At 41.8% G+C, this 22,238-nt stretch overlaps 4 protein-coding genes and 1 long non-coding RNA gene across 5 annotated transcripts; 4 read left to right on the top strand and 1 right to left on the bottom strand.

Moving 5' to 3' along the window:
• Positions 1-3,560: 3,560 nt before the first annotated feature.
• LOC145437040 (uncharacterized) lies at positions 3,561-15,207 on the bottom strand. The gene is made up of 6 exons (XR_013914551.1): positions 15,144-15,207; positions 12,528-12,657; positions 10,091-10,197; positions 9,160-9,241; positions 7,217-7,335; positions 3,561-5,516 (listed from the first exon to the last, which is right to left on the bottom strand). It is a non-coding gene; the product is annotated as an uncharacterized LOC145437040 (long non-coding RNA).
• LOC145437039 (uncharacterized) lies at positions 10,194-11,309 on the top strand. The gene is made up of 2 exons (XM_080314204.1): positions 10,194-11,015; positions 11,068-11,309. The coding sequence occupies exons 1-2, from the start codon at positions 10,727-10,729 to the stop codon at positions 11,133-11,135; spliced, it is 357 nt and encodes a 118-aa protein (XP_080170330.1). The 5' UTR covers positions 10,194-10,726; the 3' UTR covers positions 11,136-11,309.
• On the top strand, positions 11,931-12,452 carry LOC145437990 (uncharacterized). The gene has a single exon (XM_080315357.1). It carries the CDS (start codon positions 11,931-11,933, stop codon positions 12,450-12,452), a length of 522 nt encoding a protein of 173 aa, XP_080171483.1.
• Positions 14,539-15,816, top strand: LOC145437989 (uncharacterized protein F54H12.2-like). The gene has a single exon (XM_080315356.1). The coding sequence runs from the start codon at positions 14,539-14,541 to the stop codon at positions 15,814-15,816; it is 1,278 nt and encodes a 425-aa protein (XP_080171482.1).
• A 429-nt stretch (positions 15,817-16,245) lies between these two features.
• Positions 16,246-20,421, top strand: LOC145437041 (uncharacterized). The gene is made up of 3 exons (XM_080314205.1): positions 16,246-16,343; positions 18,864-18,920; positions 19,900-20,421. Exon 3 carries the CDS (start codon positions 19,901-19,903, stop codon positions 20,381-20,383), a length of 483 nt encoding a protein of 160 aa, XP_080170331.1. The 5' UTR covers positions 16,246-16,343; positions 18,864-18,920; position 19,900; the 3' UTR covers positions 20,384-20,421.
• The last annotated feature ends 1,817 nt before the right edge of the window (positions 20,422-22,238 follow it).

The following is a 22,238-nucleotide window of genomic DNA, read 5'->3' as shown; positions in this document are numbered from 1 at the left end:
CTAAAGTAGCATACGCGGCAACGTGTTTCAGAACATGCGATAAAATGTCGACTGGCTACTCTTCTGGTCACGGTTGAATCGGACAACTTCAGCTTCAAAATTTGTCAGGTAATGTTGTCCTTCCTGCTAAGCAGTGTTCCCTCTAATTTTTGACGAGTCTGCGCACACTCACCAACTTACTGCGCAGACCCTTGGACGACCGTGCGTAAAGACTATAAAAAAGGTCATCATTTCGGATTTTTTGTGCGCAACATAGATTTTCTGTGCGCACAGATCGTGTCAGCACTGCGCATTTGCGCACGTGCCCAGCTTGGAGGAACAGTGCTGCTAAGTCCCGGAAACAGCGAATATTCGCACAGTATGTTAAAGTAGGTAGTAACGTTCTTTCTAAGATCAGGTGATATGTAACCTAGAATAAACTTTAGTGGTATCGTTTTAAACTTCTACGCTTCGTTACGACAACTGTTCTTCGACAGATATGACAAATATAGGTTTTCCATATATATATGAGAAAGCAAATTCATCAAATTCAAGCTGCGTGCGTGCGCGGCCGCACACTGCTGACAAAGTCGCCACGCACAGAAAATCTGTGCCGCGCACCAAAAAAGCCGAAGTGATGACCTTTCTTTCAGTCGTTATACGCACTGTTGTCCAAGGCAGCCCGCGGTGAGTTGGTGAGTGCGCGCAGACTAGTGAAAAATTAAAGGTCCATACCAATACTGATTCAGAACAATAACAATCTAAACTCAAGAACACATCAAAAGACCAGAACAGGTAAAAGAATGGGTATTCAAACGAACAGCGACGGTGCGATAAGAGAGCTAAGTAGCTAAATCAATATGCAACAATGCTGGGCCAGTAGTAATTGCGTTCGTAATGAAAGAGGCCGCGGGCCGCAAAATAGACCTCTGCGGGTTGAGAACCCCTGCTATATATTTTACTCGGTTAACACTGAAAATCCCACAAAAATATGTTGTTTTCCTCTCGACCGGTGCGCGCGGCTTATATACCTAATAGTACATTAATTATATAATTGCGCTCACAAAGTTCGTAGGAATGCCACCCATTCCCTATTTCTGAGGGTGACTTTCGTATATTTCCAGTGACCTGACCAGATGGAACGTAGCTTTCAATAGATTAATTTTGGGACAATCACTTTTATCTGGGCTAATGACACAGACCCATGTTTAGTCGAAAAAATAACTGCAAAATAATGAAATTCGGGGTGCATTCGAATGTGCGCTGATAACCAACGCAGCCAATGAATAGCTAGCTGGGGGTGTCCCTGTGTGAACTAAATAGAATCAGATAACAATCATCGCCTGGTCTACCCATGTGCAAGTGCATATAACATAAAGTTACATGTTACTTATCGATACACGACGAATTTGCTGGAGTGATACTAGCATTCAAGTTATAGATCGTTTCCAATGAGTTGCCCTGTGAACATGACTTTTTCTTCGACCTCGAAGTTACTATACAATGAAGCTTCGTCACATCACGCCGAGGCCTCTCATTTTAGTAGTGAAGCAAGACTATGTCGGTACAATAACAGCGAATTCCATAGACAACGACGAACTAAAGTGCGTTCATTTTCCAGCATTATGATCTTGCTAACCTAATATTAATTTTCGAGCGTAAAACAGACCAGGCGAACATGATGTAGAAAAATAAAAGATTTCAATGACAAAAACCCAGAAACCCAAGTGATGCTTAAAAACAGACATGGGTGGAAAAAACTAGGAGTGGCATATCTGGATAAGAATATAACTCGAGATATTGCGTATAGCCTAACCGGAAAGGTCAACGAGTTCAGACTTTAGACACAAGCGCCATTGTTATGTCGTAGATTGGGCCTGTCATATTGAATCTAACACATCATTTTCAATTTGAAGAAGTAAGACGAAAGCAGCCTCGGAATTTCGGTCTCGAGACAACATAGGAGATTTTTGGCCTTGAAACTGGAGACCATAACATAACACAAATGGCTTCCTGTCTAGAAGTCTGCTGCTAAATCGACTTTGGAAACAGACAAGGGGTGCTTACTTCATGAATGTAATCGATTGCGATTACGATTACTTCCGAATCTCGCGATTACGATTACGATTACAGCGAAATCTGAAAGTACTCGATTACGATTACGATTACATTGGAAAAGTAATCACGATTACTCACGATTACATTTATTTTCTTTCTTAGAATTTATCTTTGAACTCATAGTGGAACACAACGTAATGATTGCGATGAAGGGTCTGATGAGAGAACAACTTTATTATTAAATGAGACATCATGGCGTCATTTACTGTTTACGTCATAATATATCCATTGCTCAACTTTATTGCTGGCGATTTCCCGCACAAAACGATTTGCATTCTAGCCAGGGCAGTAGCCAAAACTCCCTATAGGGTTGGAAGAGAACTCGAAGGGGACAAAAAAAAATTTCGTAAATCCGCAATACGCATATATTAGAGTATTTTCGGGTGATTTGATTAACTTGAAAATTCTTTTCGCGCCTCGCGATTTAATGTCGCTGAATATTTTGATTTTGAAAGGCATACCTCACGCCCTCAAGAAAAGATATTCATAATTTATGGAAATAGGCATTTCGGTGCCGGCCATTACCGTACCACAGGAAACATCAAGACACAAGCAGTTTCAGTCAACATGTGACTTCACGGAGTGTGCAACCAAAGAAAGACCTTGGCTGAAACTTTGTGTGCGTAAGTAGTGATATCATCGACCTTATACGCCGGCCAATCCCAGAAGGCCACGTCGCCTTAATTGCCACGCCTACATTGCCACATCATCCGCCCATTGCCGCACCTATAGCACACCCATTGTCACATCATCCGCCCATTGACACATCATCTGCTACGTCATCAGCCACACCCATTGTTACATCATCCACCCATATAACGCCCATTGCTACATCATCATGATTATGCGTACTGAGCTGTTTTTGAGAATATGAATTCTCGCTACACTAAACTTTTAACTAGATTTCATAACGTCATCACAGAGGAATCAGCCAACTATCTTGATCTAGGTTGTAGGTTCGAGTCCTGTAGTCACCGCATTTCATACGATTCAGCACCTTCCATGTCTCCTAACTTTTACTCGGTCTCATTGAAATAGCATTGTATAGTGTACGATTTTATTTCGAAAAAAGAGCATATCAATGATATCGTTGATCGTTATTGCGCCGATTCGCGTGCTGAAATCCTCCAGATCGGTTGATGTTTCGAGGTACACCGCTTTGCTGCCATCCGACGCTGCGATCCGAGTTCTTGCGTTCGATCTGACCGTTTTGTTTGATGTAGCGATCACTGGCTTGTAGTATATACGATACGAGCGGAAGGTCGGGATTAGGAACAACTACGCTGGGCGAATAGATGACGAATTCGTCAGCTGGATTCAGAGGTTGATAATGCTCGATCCCGTCGCGAGTATACGTAACGACCAGACCTCCTTCATGCTTCAGAGTGGCTCGATATTTCTGAATGGTCCCGTTTGTGGAATGTACAAAGAGTTGATCCGAGGTCAATTCTGCTCCATTCGAAGCTTCGATACGTAATTTTGTGATGTCATTAAAAAGATACAAGTCTTTTCTATAGGGCCCCTGGGCCAGAATAGTATCTCCACGGATTGCTAGACTCATTCTTTGAAAAGAAATATCAAACATAAGTACAACAGTCATCACGCAATTCCACCTCGCCATCAAATTTAGTCGAGCCTCTTCTTATATTAGGTGTCGCATAACAGACATTACGAATATATTGCAACCCCTTGCGCTTTATGAGAAAAGGACACGTAGGATAAAACTTTGCATGCTCGAGCCAGGGGTCATCGCACGGCAACCAATTTTGAAACAGCCCACCACACGAGAAACACTTCAAATGATCCTTATAGCCCAAATAGAACAATCCGCAGTCTGCGAGCTCGGTTCCAGAGGTATTGATATTATCCGGCCACCGCATAAATGTGCTTAGTCTACGAGCATAGCGTACCATGTTATAGAAAACGGGATCATTCAACGGGGAGACAGTTACATCTCTATGCTTCGCATAGCATTCATAAATCTTTTCTCCTCTGTTATTTATCATAGCTTGGTACTGTTCAATGGGACAGATCCGAGTTTCATCTTCGCTTATATCTAGGCTACTTGTGGTACCGATGCAAGCGCAGTTTAATGCAGCATAATTTGTAGGATCCACACTACGCTTAGGTAGCGAATCGCTTTGATCAATGTTCGACATTGCTATCCAAATTGATATACTCTCATGATCAGTATGCTTTATATAGATATTGAGCTATGCACCATCGAAAAATGTGCTTGGTACCGATCGAATGATAGGCCCCGAGGTCGTATCACGGAAATTAGAACGTCGACTGCTCACAGAAAAAGACACGTACCTCATATCCGTTCCTGGTACGTATTATCATTAATTAGAATGCTAGTAAGAATGCAACGAGTACAATCACGCGCTCTCCGCGTGCAAAGCGCATGTAGTTCACTATATAAGAGAGGCTCGAATACGAACTAAACTATACCGCAAAAAGGATGTCAACAATGGAGAAAGCAAGCGACGTAGTTAGCGAATCAGCAACTATGATTCCTGATAATCAAGCAGATACATTACCGGTTGGTGATTTCGATTCCGATGTCGATGCAGAATTGATCGAAGTTACGATTGCGGCTGAAAAGAGTAAAGAGGCGGAAGCTAGTGATGATGACGTAACAATTATTGATGAGGCAGTGGCGCAATCTGATGAGGCTTCCTTAGCTGACGTGATGACTCCAATCAATATCGATATACCACGACCGGTGATGGGACCAAGTGAACCTAAATCTAAGCGCAGACTCGACTTCGATAAGAGCATACTACCAGTTGGTGCTCAATTTATGCCTCCGCAGAGTACTGATAACTCGACAGCTGTGACCAGTGCCCAAAGCCCACCTCACTCACCGATCATCGCCCCATGGAGAGTTTATTCGTCCCCTTTTCGCAATAAGCGACGTCGTATCGCTAATAACGTATTGGACGAGGAAAAGTTTGATGGTCTGATTTATAATTTGGATTACCCTCTACTTACGATTGATGATGGTGTATTATTTTTCCGTTCTCTTGAGCAGAATATCGAGGAGGTGTTGTTTGTTGATCGAAAACGGAGCCCTAATTTTCTCCGTGCTGTGTTCATTATCACCCTAATGGAGGCTCATATGCATAAGAAATATTTTGCGCCTCACTTCTTTATAGAAGGCAAAAATCAGACCGGAAAAGAAGTGTTGATCGATTTGTTGTTCTCTGACGATATCGCCAACTTCCTAGATCCTTTTCATCCGAATCTAGAGGCGTTCAAATTTCACAATACCGAGAAATCTATTTCAGTGATGCGCAATTGCGGGTCTCTATTTTTCGATAACAAGATGTTGCAGGAAGCCATTATGTACATTCATCGCAGTCCTTTGCAGTCTGCTTACGGACAAGTAAAGCCGTCGTCGTTTTGGCTCGTTTCTGAAATTCAGAATGGCAGTGATGTTATGTTACGCAATTTGGGAGGGATGTTTCAATCTAGCACAGTGATTATTCGCTTCGGTAATCAGTGTTATCCTTGCTACTTGCCTGAGATGAATAAGCATGCTCGCCGTAAAATCATACATGATATATTTGCTCGTACATTCATACCGTCAGATTCCGGATTTGAGAGTGATTCCTCTTATGTTGAAAACGATGTGCATGCACGTGAATTTTATGCCAAATTCGATGAGCTCAAACGACAGTACAATGACTGGTATATTTGATTTGTTTTCTCAGATTAATATGGAACCTTTTAATTGTGGTAAAGATCTAAATATGTTGTTACAACAATACGGTTCGGGAGACACAAGACGTACGCGAGATGCTACGACTGCTACCTTTGAAGGTTTTATTGATGACGATATCAAGAGAGTTGCCACTTGGCGAAAAATGGTCTCACTGGAAGGATATGGGGAATGGCAAAAAGATTTTCTCGTTATAGCAAAAAATGTGCTTAAAGATATCGATAAATTTACTCCCAATGCCGATGAACTGCGTAACTTGGAAAATATCAAATTTCTATTTCTTTATGAAGCTTTCAAGTGTAAATTGCGACTGAAATACGGAATAAATTTATGAATGTGTATTTTTGCAGAATATAGTTAAAAATATATGGCTCGTCGAAGACGCTACGAGGAAGATGCTAGCTTTATCATCGATGAATCGCTCGGTTTTGATAACGACGCAACAGAGGTTTTGCAATCGCACTCCAACTCGATTATCGATTCCGAATGGATTAATAGCAGGAGGGTTGCAAGAGGTGCGAGAGAGGCGATCAATGTACGTCTAATCGGGAGAGGTATGAATGATATTCATGCACGCATGTCATCGATATACCCGAGAAGATTGCGACAATTCAAAGCTAACTATGCATACGGCTTCTTGCTGTTTAATCGAGAGACAGAAAGACATAGCTATTTTCATCCGCAATCGACCCACGCTGTTTTGAATGTACCGAGAGTTATACTTTCGCGTGAGGACTTTGATCGTTTCATCAACGAAATCGATTTATCAGCTGCTTACGAACAAGCGAGACAAGCAAGGCCGGACACCAAGTTTTATTGCGTTGCTATATTACATATCCAATTTTTCTTGTACGAGATGCGTCGAGTTTTATTAGGCTGCCCGACTGCCTCCATATCGAGCGATGTAACAAAATGTCGTCATATTATGGCGTTTGTGCGAAATAGGCAAGGAGAACCGCTCAACGATTCGCTATGCCTCTTCCGTTGCTTATCCCATTTCATCAAGAAAAAACGAGACGAGAAGCACGTCGCACAATTGGCCTCTCAATTTCGTGAACGGTACCGTATCCCTATAGATGACGGTGTACCACTTGACGAATTAGGCAAAGTCGAGGAGTGTTTTCACGTAAAGATACTTATTTATGAAAAACGTAATCATCAAGCATTTTTATTGCGACAGTCCGAAGCGGATGGGCCAGTGGTTCATATACACATGGAAAATGGTCATTCGTGCCTGATCACTAATATCGAGACTTATTCCGAGACGTATGTTTGTGAATCGTGCAACTTTTTCTTCAAAACCAAGAAGAATTTGACGACACATGTAAAACGCGAATGCAAAACTTCCCAGACTCGGAAATATGCTAGCGGCGTATATCGTCCTAAACCCACCGTATTCGAGCAATTGGAATCTGAAGGCATTTTCGTTGAGAACCAAAAGAGATTCTTCCCGTACCGTATGTGTTTTGACTTTGAATCCATGCTCGTGAAGGATGACCTCAGAGCTAATTCTGCAAAAGTAGAATACGTTAATCGGCACGTTCCCGTCTCCGTATCCTTATCAAATAACGTAACGAATGAAACGAAAACTTTCATATCCGAGGGTTGTCCGCAGACGTTAATCGATGAAATGATCGGGGAAATTTATCGCGTACAGGAACTCGCCTCAACCGAAATGCGAGAATCTTTCGCTAATGAAATAATCGAACTTGAGAATTTGATTGAAGAACGGAAATTGATCGATCCCTCTAATAGAAGATCCTATTTGGATAATATCTCGCTTCGACTCCATACGTGGCTCGATCAGATACCCATAATCGGTTTCAATTCTTCGCGCTACGATCTGAAGTTATGCAAAAAATATCTAATCAAATCCTTGCACAAGGAAAGCGGATTCTTCGTTTTGAAAAGAAACAGCGCTTATTTAACAATCGCAACGCACAGATTAAAATTTCTGGATATTTCGCTATTCCTGAGTCCGGGTTATAGTTTGGACGCTTACATGAAGCTATACGGGGATGGGGTAAACGCAAAATTTTATTTCCCCTACGAATATCTCGACAGCATCGAGCGTCTCGATGAAACGTCGCTACCGAGCCATGAATCGTTTTACAACGCGTTCCGAAATTCGAATATAACGAACGAGCAATACGCAGAATGCGTCGCTGTATGGGAACGCGAGGGTATGACCACATTCCGTGATTTTCTCCGGTATTACAACGAAGGTGACGTCATCGGCTTCTTAACCGCGCTGAATAACAATTTCGAATTTTACAAAACGCTTGGGATTGATATGTTCAAGGGTAACGTGAGCCTTCCGAATATAGCGAGTAGACTGATGTTTCGTGATTGCTACGATATCACTCTTCTGAATAAGGCCAATGCTGACCTTCACGAAACGATTCTGAACAACTTGGTAGGAGGTTTATCACAGATAACGTCACGGTACGCTATGGCAGATGAAACGAAAATACGCAGTCTTCGCTACGGTGACAGTGCTAAAACCGTCAAGAAAGTAGTAGGATATGACGCAAATGCCTTGTATTTGGGATGCATAAATCAAAATATGCCAACGGGTTACCCTATAAGGTGGATTTATGATGAGGAAAAGCAAAAATTCCATAAACAGCGCGTTTGGCCTACTCATGCGGAGCGCGAATGGTTGGAATACGAAAGTCACGTTCGTGACATCAAAATTCAGCACGCGTGGAACGGTAGTCAAGTGAGAATCGGAAATAAACGCCTATTTGTCGACGGGAACGCCGGTAAACTCATCTTTCAGTACGATGGGTGCTATTACCACGCTTGTAGGAGCTGTTTCCCCGATAAAGAGAACACCGAGAGGCGTGAACTCACCAAACAAAACACGGAATATTTGGAAAAATTGGGATATACCGTTATCCGAATGAAGGAGTGCGTTTGGATGAATATGAAACGAGACCCCGAAATTGCGCAATTTGTCTCAAAGTTCGAACGTAAAGTCACGAAAGCTTATTATCTCACTGAAGCGGAGTTGCTCAAGCGCACGCTAGACGGGTCATTTTTCGGTGCAATCGAGTGTGACATTCATTGTCCCGACCATTTAAAATCGAAATTCGAAGAGTTACCTCCTTTTTTCAAACATATGGAAGTAAACGAGTGCGATATCGGTGAACATATGCGTGAATACGCCAAGGAAAACAATATTAAGTTTCCAAAAAAATTTCTGGGCTCTAGTTATTTCACGAAAAAACAGTTGTTTAATACGGATTTGCTTCAATGGTACTTGAAAAGCGGCATGATCGTGACTCGCGTATTCCAAGCTGTCGAATATGAACCAAAAAAAGTTTTCACACCCTTCGTTGAGCGGGTATCCTCTGAGCGTCGCAAAGGCGATGTCCTCCCCAAAGATCCGGCCCGTGAAATGGAGGCGTTGACCTGGAAGACGATTGGAAATAGTGCTTTTGGTCGTACTATTCAAAACCCCAATAAATATAGGGAACACGAATACGTTACGTTGGAAGAATTACCATCGCGCGTTGAAAAAAAATTTTTTGTCGATGCTGTTGAAATTGATTAGAGCGACGAGGGCTTGCTCGAAGTGTCTACGCGTCCGCTAAACATTTGTCACGAAAACCCAATCATTGTGGGCTTCTTTATATTCTGCTGTGCCAAGCTGAGAATGCTCCAGTTCCTATATGACTGCCTACATGTGTATTTGGACGATAGCGATTGGGCTTTTTGCGAAACAGATACTGATTCGGCGTACATAAGCTTAAGCTCCGATACGATCTATTCTCTCATCAAGCCTTCCATGAAAAAACAATTTTTTGAAAATCACGACAAATGGTTCGTGGCTCGCGCATGTGCAGAGCATAAATGTGATTTTGAACGAGATCCCGTCGGTTTTAAAACTGATAAAGCATGCTGCATTGAGGTTCGCAATTACTCGAAACGTATACCGGGTTTATTCAAAGAAGAGTGGATCGGAGACGGGTTTATAGGGCTCAATTCCAAGACCTATTATTGCAAAGGCGACACCGATAAGTACAGCTCGAAAGGGCTTCAAAAAACAGCCAACAAAACTTTCAAAGATTTCAAAGGCATTCTTCAAAATAGATCGATCACGGGTGGTGTAAATAGTGGTTTTCGTTGCTATGGGAGCGATATGTTTACGTATAAGCAATATCGAAATGCATTGAGTTATGGTTATTATAAAAGGATTGTGCTTGATGATGGAATTCATACATTGCCTTTATCTCTGTAATAAATGGATCGAATACGTACATTGCATGCTCCGTTTCGGATGATCGTGGCTGGTCCGAGTAGTAGCGGGAAGAGTTATTTTACTTATGAGTTGGTGAAGAACGCAGAGAAGATGATTAGACCGGCTCCTGAAAAAATTGTATGGTTGTATAATAATTATCAGGCGTTGTACGATAAAATGAAAGGGGTAGAATTTTCGCAAGGGCTCTCCGAGCTCAAAAAGTTACAGAAAGGAAATAGGCACGTTCTCTTGGTGATCGACGACATGATGACGGAAGCGAAAGAGGCTAGAGATCTATTCACTCGATACAGCCACCACGCAAAGATTAGCGTCGTGTTCATATGTCAAAATTTGTTCTATAGGGGTCAAGGCTTTCGGGATATGACCCTGAGCGCGAGCTATATCGTGATATTTAAAAATCCCCGTGATGCGAGTCAAATCAGTTTTCTTTCACGTCAAATGTTCCCGGATAAAGCCGGATTCCTTACGGAGGCTTATAAAAAGGCAACTCGAAAACCGTTCTCGTACATACTGGTTGACGTGACGCAAGAGACAGACGAAAATTATCGTCTTCGCAGCAAAATATTTCCACATCAAAAGTTGACGGTATATCAAGAATAAATACAGCTCGCGCTACGGATTTTAGGGCATTCAACATGTCGAAGAGGGGAAGTAACATATCTCGAAAACGATTGAGCGACTATCACGTTAAATTAAAACTTTTGAAAAACGCTAAAGGGAAACAGCGAAAAGAACTTTTATCGAACAATCAATTTTTAAGTTGCGTCTGCCAGTGCGTTCATAACTTGGCTTCGGGGACAGTACGTATCTCCCCGTCGAGAAAGTTGAGGCTTGGAAAACACAAATCCGATATCAGACAATTGTTGGCGCAAAAAACTCGCAGAGGTCAACGGAGGGTGCTACAAAAGGGTGGATTCCTCTCAGGTATAAAAATTATGATAAAATAGAAACTTTTTTCTAATCAGTCTGTTTTTAGCTATATTAGGCGCTGCAATCCCCGTCATCGGGAGTCTGTTGGGTAAACTTTTCGGGAAGAATGCGTGAACTACAATTCCCCGCATTTCGAAGCAAGGACGAATGGGAAAAGAAATTTGATAAACATATATCGAAAATTAAAAGCTCTCCATTAAATGCTTCCGAGAAACTAGCTCTGTATAGGCATGGTATTGCTCAACTGAGAAACTTGAGAAAAGACGTAGACGCAGCGACCGCCCGCCTTCCCGCCGCACACACGGGGCTCGCGAGCCCCGTAGCGAAAGAAAAGCGCCCGCAAAAGAAACGTCCGCGCCGGATTCCACAACCTTCGTTTCCCTGGCTTTATAAGAGACAGCGTAAGCCTAATCCCCGTATATACGGGAAAGAATGGGAGACGTAGACTATTTTGATCCGAAACAGCCCAAATCGTATAGGGGCGCTTATTTGCAAAAGGAAAAAGAATGGCTTAAAGGACAAGATACTTATACTTTTCATTTTCCGTTACGTAAGAAATTTAGGCGTGAACGTGTAGTGGTCTCCGGTATCAATGCCCAGTTTCAGAGCGATTTGATGGATCTGCAATCTATTTCAAAGTACAATAGCGGTTTTCGTTTTGTGGTGGTGGTGATTGATATTTTTAGCAAATACCTTTGGATGATAGCGATTAAAAATAAAACTGCTTCAAGTATGATTTCTGCTTTCAAACGTGTGTTTCGTGAACGCGTACCGTTAGTTTTACAAACCGATCAAGGTAGCGAATATACCAATCGCGCTTTCCAGAACTATCTAAAGGAGAACAAAGTTAGATATTTCTATACGAGGAGCGAATTAAAATCCTCTGTCGTCGAAAGAGTGATTCGTACTATGAAGGCGATTATGTATCGATTTTTCACAAAAAATAACACGAGGAATTACGTGAGCGCTCTCGACGACTTTACTTACTCCTACAACAGGACGTATCATCGTAGCATTGCCATGGCCCCAAACCAAGTGAATTCGTCTAATCAGGAATCGGTTTGGAGAAGACTTTACGGATTTCAAGAAGCTAAACAACCCGACCTCGCTGTAGGAGTACCCGTCCGTATATCGAAAATTCGAAATCTTTTTGAGAAAAGCAGCCTACCCAACTGGCAACGGGAAATTTTCTATATCGCAGACGCCCAAAAGGGGGATCCCCCGATGTATCGCTTACGTGATTACGGCGGTGAAGTCATTCAGGGTAGATTTTATAGAGAGGAGCTCCAACGCGTAAAACAACCGCAAACTTGGCGTGTCGAGAAGATTATAAGAAGGCGTAAACGCGCGGGACGAGAACAGTATTTAGTACGCTGGTTGGGATATGGAAGTGGATTCGACAGCTGGGTCGATAAGAAGGATATCGTCTAGTCGGAACCTTTATCAGTTTTTGGCGCAACTAGTAATCATACTGGTCATCGTATCGTTCTCTCTCTATAATCTTACCATTTCGAATGGGAACAAAGAGCTTTGGATATCTCTCCTCTCCTCTTGCGTTGGTTATATGCTTCCGAATCCCAAGCTCAAAATATGAGCTACGTCACGCTATTTTCGAACGCTTCCATGGATAAATTTCCTGATAATACAACAGCGAGTTATTGCGTTGAATTGGACGTCCCGAAAAACGTGGAAGATACAGAAGTTTCTCTGGCTGAGATCTCCTTCCCTACGGATTATCAAAAACAGTATAGGATCACGAAGAATAGGTATGGGATCAGATCGCAAAAGAGAGCAAGAAAATTTCATTTTAAATTGGGAGAATACGACTCGTTATATGACATGTATAGATCGTTGGAAAGAGACAATCCTGATGTAAAAGTAACATGTTTCCCAGAAAATCATAGTATGTCTATCTCTATACCTCATAACGAGGTAACCGACAAATTGCGACCAGAGACGGACATAGGGCATAGTAGCTTGCTACGCCGTGGAGAATTGTACGGTGCTCTTATGCGTAAGGAAACGAAGGAGGAGTTATTGGTGTTTCATTTCCCGAATGCTAATTGTACATTGTGGAATTATTTTTTCACTGAGGGTATCATTCATTTGAACTTTCGCATGCGACATGATCCGACTATCGATTTCGTTTATGTTCATTGTAATATCATTGAGCCACAAGAAGATAGTGGTAGGCTCTTACCGTTGTTACGCGTCGTACAGGTGAACAATCGTAAATCATTTTCGAAATATTACACGAAGCCTTTTTATTTCCCTGTTAATATAAATAGGCTAGAACGCGTCGAAATATCGCTACTTGATGAGAAGGGACAGAAAATACCCTTTCGAAGTTCTCCTTCGAGTGTTGTATTGCATTTTCGTAGACGGGGAGTTGCATTATGAAATATATTCATATTACGTCACACGAGTCTGATTTTACTATCGATCTCGCGAAACCGATAGATTCTGGTGAATGGGAGATAGGGCTTGCCGAGTTGTCTTTTAAAAATAATTTTCAGCCTACGCTCGAGCCTTACGACGGCTTATTATGGTACGTGAATGATGCGGAAGGCGATAATAATTTTTATTATTTCCCGGCTGGTGATTATCATGATAAAATTAGTTTGATGAAGCGTATCAATCACGATCAGAAAAAAGCACGATTTATTTGGGTAGATGGTTCTGGTCCGGTCTTGATAGCGGGGCCTTACAAGAGTTCCAGCGGTCCGAGACTTTTCATGGATAATAGAAACCCCGTTCTCAGAGGAGGCGCTCGTTCGGAGGTAGAGCTAGATGCTGGATTACATAGACGAAGAACAATTCACTTTCAAGGGGAAACTGAGCCCGTGACCAACGTTTTAGTTTATACGGATGTCATCACACCTCAAATTGTAGGTGATACGAGTGCGCCTCTACTACGCAATATCCGCGTTACGACGGGGATAGATGAATATCAGCATATGCTATTCAAAAAAATATATTTCTTTCCTCTGAATACGGAGCGAGTAAGCCAGATACGCGTTATGCTTCGTGATGATAAAGGTGAAGCTATAAAGTTCGGGAACGCACCTCTTCATCTCACACTTGCTTTGAGGCATCATGAGGAGTCATTATTGTTGTGATCGGGAGGCGTTCAGAAACTATTATCAGCAACAGAGCGGTGGCGATATCAATTTTTTTCGGGGTAAAGTGCAGAGAGGTCATGGACTTGGAAACTTATTTCGTTCGTTCGGAAGAAGCGTTATGCCTCTAATTTCGAAAGGTGCAAAATCACTCGGGAAGCGTCTACTACATACCGGAGCGCAAGTAGCCTCTGATGTTCTTAATGGAGAGAATGTTGGGGATAGTCTTAAAATACGCGGCAAAGAAGCCGCTGGGAACGCTCTCGATTCTTTACTGAGAAAAAGAAAAATGCCAAGACGGGGTCGTAAGATCACGAAAAAGAGACGTCGCAAAGATATTTTCGATTAAATATATATTACACCACGATAAGCATCATTTGTTACTTGAGACTTGATAGATGGCGGAGTTAATTCATGTACAGTCCCCAGAGGGGGTACATCCCTCATTGGACTTATTTCACATTCCCGCGACACAGACTAGCGTTGAAAAGAAAAGAATCATCAAGATAGCACCGATTTCGAACAACTCTAGTGTGATAACATACCGCTTCGAGGGCTCAGAAGACTTTATCGATTTGAGCGAGAGCTATTTCTTATTTCATTTACAATTAAAGAAAGATGGCGAAGCAATTGGCGCAGATGATGATGTTGGTGTTGTAAATAATATCTTGGATTCCTTGATTTCTCAACTACAGATTAAAGTCGCTAACGAAACTTTGAAACAAGATATAAAAGTACAGTGTTATTCGTCCTATCTGCACAATTTATTCACTCCGCTTGACGTGCAAAACAGCACACTGAGAGCTTCAGGATGGAGAAAAGATACTTTAGGAGAAATGGATACGATTGGTGGAACTAGCGCCTCGGCTAACAAAGGATATTACAACAGGAGTAAAGCCTATAAGGGGAATAACGTGGTGGAAATACGTGCGAAAATCCATCACGGACTATGTCTGCAAGACCGCTACATCCTACATGACGTGCCTCTCGAGTTTGAGCTTACCTTGAATCCGAAAAGCTTTTTCATGATGGGAGATGCTACCGGCCAATTCACCTTAACAAAAAAGGAATTACAGTTATGTACCGTACGAGTCAGCGACGATGTGAAGACAGCGATGATGGTGAATGCTCAGGCGAAATATCCGTATATCGACATGAGGTTAATCACCCGAACATTTGGGGCTGCTACGACGCAGATAGATATCGGGAATCTATATAGCGGGACTCTACCTTCTCGCCTAATCATCGGAATGGTAGCTACGAAAGCCTTTCAAGGAGATGTTACGAAAAATCCTTATAATTTCATACACAATAATATGCAACGACTCGAACTGAAACTGAACGGATTTCTGATTCCGGAGGGAGGTTATGAGCTAGATTTCGATAAGGGTCATTACACGGAGCTTTACCATAACCTGATTGAAGGTACGGGCGCAATGGAGAAAAATACAGGACTCCTAACACCTGAAGAGTTCGCTAGTGGTTTCTGTCTACTGGTTTATAATTTGCGCCCCGATGATTTGGATGATTGCTTTGACTTACAAAAGAGCGGTACCTTAAGTTTACGAATCACATTTCCTGCTGGCGGGCTAACAGCGGAAACTACTTTGCTCTGCTTCATGGAATTTCAAAAGCTATTGCAAATCAGTAGCAGTCGTAAAGTGACCGTGCTATGAACGGAGATGAAATAGACCACATCTTGTGGTGCTGCGAGTCAACAAAACATATTTTCCTTGGCACATTTCCTATCGATCGACATCGCGAAGAATTGAAACCGATTATGGGTATCTGATCGAGCCACGTATGGAGTCGAAGCGAGATATTATCCAAATAGGATCTTCTATTAGTAGGATCGATCAATTTCCGTTCTTCAATTAAATTCTCAAGTTCGATTATTTCATTAGCGAAAGATTCTCGCATTTCGGTTGAGGCGAGTTCCTGTACGCGATAAATTTCCCCGATCATTTCATCGATTAACGTCTGCGGGCAACCGTCGGATATGAAAGTTTTTGTTTCATTCGTTACGTTATTCGATAAGGATACGGAGACGGGGACGTGCCGATTAACGTATTCTACTTTTGCAGAATTAGCTCTGAGGTCATCCTTCACGAGCATGGATTCAAAGTCAAAACACATACGGTACGGGAAGAATCTCTTTTGGTTCTCAACGAAAATGCCTTCGGATTCCAATTGCTCGAATACGGTGGGTTTAGGTCGATATACACCGCTAGCATATTTCCGTGTCTGGGACGTTTTGCATTCGCGTTTTAGATGCTTCGTCAGATTTGGCTTGGTTTTAAAGAAAAACTTGCATGATTCACAGAAGAATGTCTGGGAATAAAGTTCAATATTTGTGATCAAGCATGAATGAGAACTTTCCATGTGTATATGAACCACTGGTCCATCCGCTTCCGATTGTCGCAATAAAATTGGTTGATGATCACGTTTTTCATAGACAAGTATCTTTACGTGAAAACATTCCTCAACTTTACACAGTTCATCGAGCGGTACACCATCACCTATAGGGATACGGTAACGTTCACGAAATTGAGAGGCCAATAGTGCGACGTGCTTCTCGTCTTGTTTTTTCCCAAAGAAATGAGATAAGCAACGGAACAGGCATAGCGAATCGTTCAGTAGTTCACCTTGTCTATTTCGAATAAACGTTTTTATATAACGACAGTTTTTAAGCTCCTTAGATATCGATGAACTAGGGCAGCCCAATAAAACTCGTGGCATTTCGTACAAGAAAAATTGGATATGTAATATAGCAACGCAGTAAAACTTAGTGTCCGGTCTTGCTTGTCTTGCTTGCTCGTAAGCAGCTGATAAATCGATTTCGTTGATGAAACGATCAAAGTCCTCCCGTGAAAGTATAACTCTCGGAATGTTCAAAACAGCATGGGTTGATTGCGGATGAAAATAGCTATGCCTTTCAGTCTCTCGATTATACAGCAAGAAGCCGTATGCATAGTTAGCTTTGAATTGTCGCAATCTTCTCGGGTATATCGATGACATGCGCGCATGAATATCATTCATACCTCTTGCGACCAGACGTATATTGATCACCTCTCTCGCCCCTCTCGCAACCCTCCTGCTGTTAATCCATTCGGAATCGATAATCGAGTTGGAGTGCGATTGCAAAACCTCTGTTGCGTCGTTATTAAAACCAAGCGAATCATCGATGATGAAGCTAGCATCTTCCTCGTAGCGTCTTCGACGAGCCATATATTTTTTAACTATATTCTGCAAAAATACACATTCACAAATTTATTCCATATTTCAAACGTAATTTACACTTGAAAGCTTCATAAAGAAATAGAAATTTGATATTTTCCAAGTTACGCAGTTCATCAGCATTGGGAGCAAATTTATCGATATCTTTAAGCACATTTTTTGCTATAACGAGAAAATCTTTTTGCCATTCCCCATATCCTTCTAGTGAGACCATTTTTCGCCAAGTGGCAACTCTCTTGATATCGTCATCAATAAAACCTTCAAAGGTAGCAGTCGTAGCATCTCGCGTACGTCTTGTGTCTCCCGAACCATATTGTTGTAACAACATATTTAGATCTTTACCACAATTATAAGGTTCCATATTAATCTGAGAAAACAAATCAAATATACCAGTCATTGTACTGTCGTTTGAGCTCATCGAATTTCGCATAAAATTCACGTGCATGCACATCGTTTTCAACATAAGAGGAATCACTCTCAACTTCGGAATCTGACGGTATGAATGTACGACCAAATATATCATGTATGATTTTACGGCGAGCATGCTTATTCATCTCAGGCAAGTAGCAAGGATAACACTGATTACCAAAGCGAATAATGACTGTGCTAGACTGAAACATCCCACCCAAATTGCGTAACATAACATCACTGCCATTCTGAATTTCAGAAACGAGCCAAAACGACGACGGCTTTACTCGTCCGTAAGCAGACTGCAAATGATTGCGATGAATGTACATAATGGCTTCCTGCAACATCTTGTTATCGAAAAATAGAGACCCGCAATTGCGCATCACTGAAATAGATTTCTTGGTATTGTGAAATTTGAACGCCTCTAGATTCGGATGAAAAGGATCTAGGAAGTTGGCGATATCGTCAGATAGCAACAAATCGATCAACACTTCTTTCCCTGTTTGATTTTTGCCTTCTATAAAGAAGTGAGGCGCAAAATATTTCTTATGCATATGACCCTCCATTAGAGTGATACCGAACACAGCACGGAGAAAATTAGGGCTCCGTTTTCGATCAACAAACAACACCTCCTCGATATTCTGCTCAAGAGAACGGAAAAATAGTACACCATCATCAATCGTAAGTAGAGGGTAATCCAAATTATAAATCAGACCATCAAACTTTTCCTCGTCCATTACGTTATTAGCGATACGACGTCGCTTATTGCGAAAAGGGGACGAATAAACTCTCCATGGGGCGATGATCGGTGAGTGAGGCGGGGTTTGAGCACTGGTCACAGCTGTCGAGTTATCAGTACTCTGTGGAGGCATAAATTGAACACCAACTGGTAGTATGGTCTTATCGAAGTCGAGTCTGCGCTTAGATTTAGGTTCACTTGGACCCATCACCGGTCGTGGTATACCGATATTGATTGGAGTCATCACGTCAGCTGAGGGAGCCTCATCAGATTGCGCCACTGCCTCATCAATAATTGTTACGTCATCATCACTAGCTTCCGCCTCTTTACTCTTTTCAGCTGCAATCGTAACTTCGATCAATTCTGCATCGACATCGGAATCGAAATCACCAATCGGTAATGTATCTGCTTGATTATCAGGAATCACAGTTGTTGATTCGCTAACTACGTCGCTTGCTTTCTCCATTGTCGACATCCTTTTGTAGTATAGTTTAGTTCGTATTCGAGCCTCTCTTATATAGTGAACTACATGCGCTTTGCACGCGGAGAGCGCGTGATTGTACTCGTGGCATTCTTACTAGCATTCTAATTAATGATAATACGTACCAGGAACGGATATGAGCTACGTGTCTTTTTCTGTGAGCAGTCGACGTTCTAATTTCCGTGATACGACCTCGGGGCCTATCATTCGATCGGTACCAAGCACATTTTTGATGGTGCATAGCACAATATCTATATAAAGCATACTGATCATGAGAGTATATCAATTCGGATAGCCATGTCGAACATTGATCAAAGCGATTCTCTACCTAAGCGTAGTGTGGATCCTACAAATTATGCTGCATTAAACTGCGCTTGCATCGGTTCCGCAAGTAGCATAGATATAAGCGAAGATGAAACTCGGACGGGTCCCGTTGAACAGTACCAAGCTATGATAAATAACAGAGGAGAAAAAATTTATGAATGCTATGCGAAGCATAGAGATGTAACTGTCTCCCCGTTGAATGATCCCGTTTTCTATAACATGGTACGCTATGCTCGTAGACTAAGCACATTTATGCGGTGGCCGGATAATATCAATACCTCTGGAGCCGAGCTCGCAGACTGCGGATTGTTCTATTTGGGCTATAAGGATCATTTAAAGTGTTTCTCGTGTGGTGGGCTGTTTCACAATTGGTTGCCGTGCGATGACCCCTGGCTCGAGCATGCAAAGTTTTATCCTACGTGCCCTTTTCTCATAAAGCGCAAGGGGTTGCAATATATTCGTAATGTCTGTTATGCGACACCTAATATAAGAAGAGGCTCGACTAAATTTGATGGCGAGGTGGAATTGCGTGATGACTGTTGTACTTATGTTTGATATTTCTTTTCAAAGAATGAGTCTAGCAATCCGTGGAGATACTATTCTGGCCCAGGGGCCCTATAGAAAAGACTTGTATCTTTTTAATGACATCACAAAATTACGTATCGAAGCTTCGAATGGAGCAGAATTGACCTCGGATCAACTCTTTGTACATTCCACAAACGGGACCATTCAGAAATATCGAGCCACTCTGAAGCATGAAGGAGGTCTGGTCGTTACGTATACTCGCGACGGGATCGAGCATTATCAACCTCTGAATCCAGCTGACGAATTCGTCATCTATTCGCCCAGCGTAGTTGTTCCTAATCCCGACCTTCCGCTCGTATCGTATATACTACAAGCCAGTGATCGCTACATCAAACAAAACGGTCAGATCGAACGCAAGAACTCGGATCGCAGCGTCGGATGGCAGCAAAGCGGTGTACCTCGAAACATCAACCGATCTGGAGGATTTCAGCACGCGAATCGACGCAATAACGATCAACGATATCATTGATATGCTCTTTTTTCGAAATAAAATCGTACACTATACAATGCTATTTCAATGAGACTGAGTAAAGTGTTAGCAGATATGAAAAGGGTCGTTGACTACAGGAATCGAACCTACAACCTAGATCAAGATAGTTGACTGAGTCCTCTGTGATGACGTTATGAAATCTAGTTCAACGTTTAGTGTATTAGGCGAGAATTCATATTCTCAAAAACAGCTCAGTACGCATAATCATGATCGTACGGCAATGGCCGTTATATAGGCGAATGATGTGGCAATGGGCGTGACTGATGACGTAGCAGATGATGTTGCAATGGGCTGATGATGTGGCAAGGGGTGTCCCATAGGTGCGGCAATGGGCGGATGATGTGGCAATGTAGGTGTGGCAATTAAGGCGACGTGGCCTTCTGGGATTGGACGGTAACAAAAGTAGATCATAACACTACTTGCGTATCCATCAGTGTTGGGATCAAGTCACTACCTTCGAGTCACGAGTCATCTCGAGTCATGGCCGATTTTGACTTGAGTCAAGTCAAGTCAATCGATTTTTAAAGGTGACTCGAGTCAAATCAAGTCACTCGTTATTTGGAGGTGACTCGAGTCAAGTCGAGTCAAGTCAAGTCAAGTCGCGAGTCAAATCACAATTCAAGTCAAATGGAATTTGCGAAGCATGAGTGATGATTCAAAGTCATTACAGTTTGCTAGCTGTGTGAAAGACAGATTAATTAATCATTCTTGAAGCAAATAACGAATATCTGGTTAAATATTACAGTGCAAGAATTATCACCGAAAAACTCAAATAGCTCCGCTTCTATGGGTTGGAATTGAGTCAAATTTGTTTTGCATCGTTTTTGAAGACAGCGCAACATTTTCATGGGGTTGACAGAAAAATTGAAAAAAAATTTTTTTTTCATTTTTGGGTAAATTCAAAATTTTCAAACTGCACGAAATCCGAGATTACTGGTTGGAACTAATTCAAATTTGGTGTGCGTCGTTTTTAAGGCAACCTGACGATTTAACCACGTAGCGGGAAAGATTCAGGTAAAAACGTTTTTTTGAACAACCCTAACATACATGCAAAAAAGACGATGTATCCATCTCGCGCACGTAGAACTGCTATAGTAAAATACGTGAGTAACTGTACATGCAGCTACATGCTACAGTCAGTTATTATCAGCTAAAATACAGGACCTAATACGAAACTTTGAGAAGCTTGAGAAGTGTCCTTGGAGGACGCCCAAATGTCTTCTTTTTGAGATTTTGTCCTCTTTTCTGATAATCTTGGTTGAATATAGGGTAAAATTCGACTGCTGAGTACATTAAATCAGCACTGTAGTAAAACTATTTCGAGAGCTGAGACGGAAAATTGACTTTTATTCAGTCAACCGACCACGAAGTCGGGAAAAAGTTAAAACTTTTTCCAGATTCTACTCCAGAATTGTAAGTCTGAAAATTTGTCCTCTTTTCACATTTCCAAAATAAGGTAACCCTATATACTACCCATCTACACATCCGGGAGAATATAAACTCACAAACTATATTTTTTCGATTTAATTCATGCAAGAGGGGTGGTAAATCTAAGTACTGCGCAACGTAAGCATTGAGTCGTCTAAGAAACAGAGACACATTGCTATTTAGATTAATCTTATACTACAACTATACGACTACGTAAGCTGTGATTGTTTAGTTTACAATCAATTTATTTGTGATCTAACAATGGATGATCAATGTAACGTACAATCAGTGAATGACTGGTTGCTCTCACAAGTGACTCCGGCGTAACTCGAACAATTCGAACTTACACAAGATACTGTGATTTATTGAACACCGTTTACATGATGACTCGAAATTGACTCGTAAA

Source organism: Botryllus schlosseri, chromosome 4 (assembly GCF_051294905.1).
Source record: "Botryllus schlosseri isolate E-star chromosome 4, Bs_hap1, whole genome shotgun sequence".
In the NCBI taxonomy this organism is placed as follows: domain Eukaryota; kingdom Metazoa; phylum Chordata; class Ascidiacea; order Stolidobranchia; family Styelidae; genus Botryllus; species Botryllus schlosseri.
The sequence above is the reverse complement of the archived record's forward strand: the minus strand, read 5'-3'. Positions and strand labels throughout refer to the sequence as shown.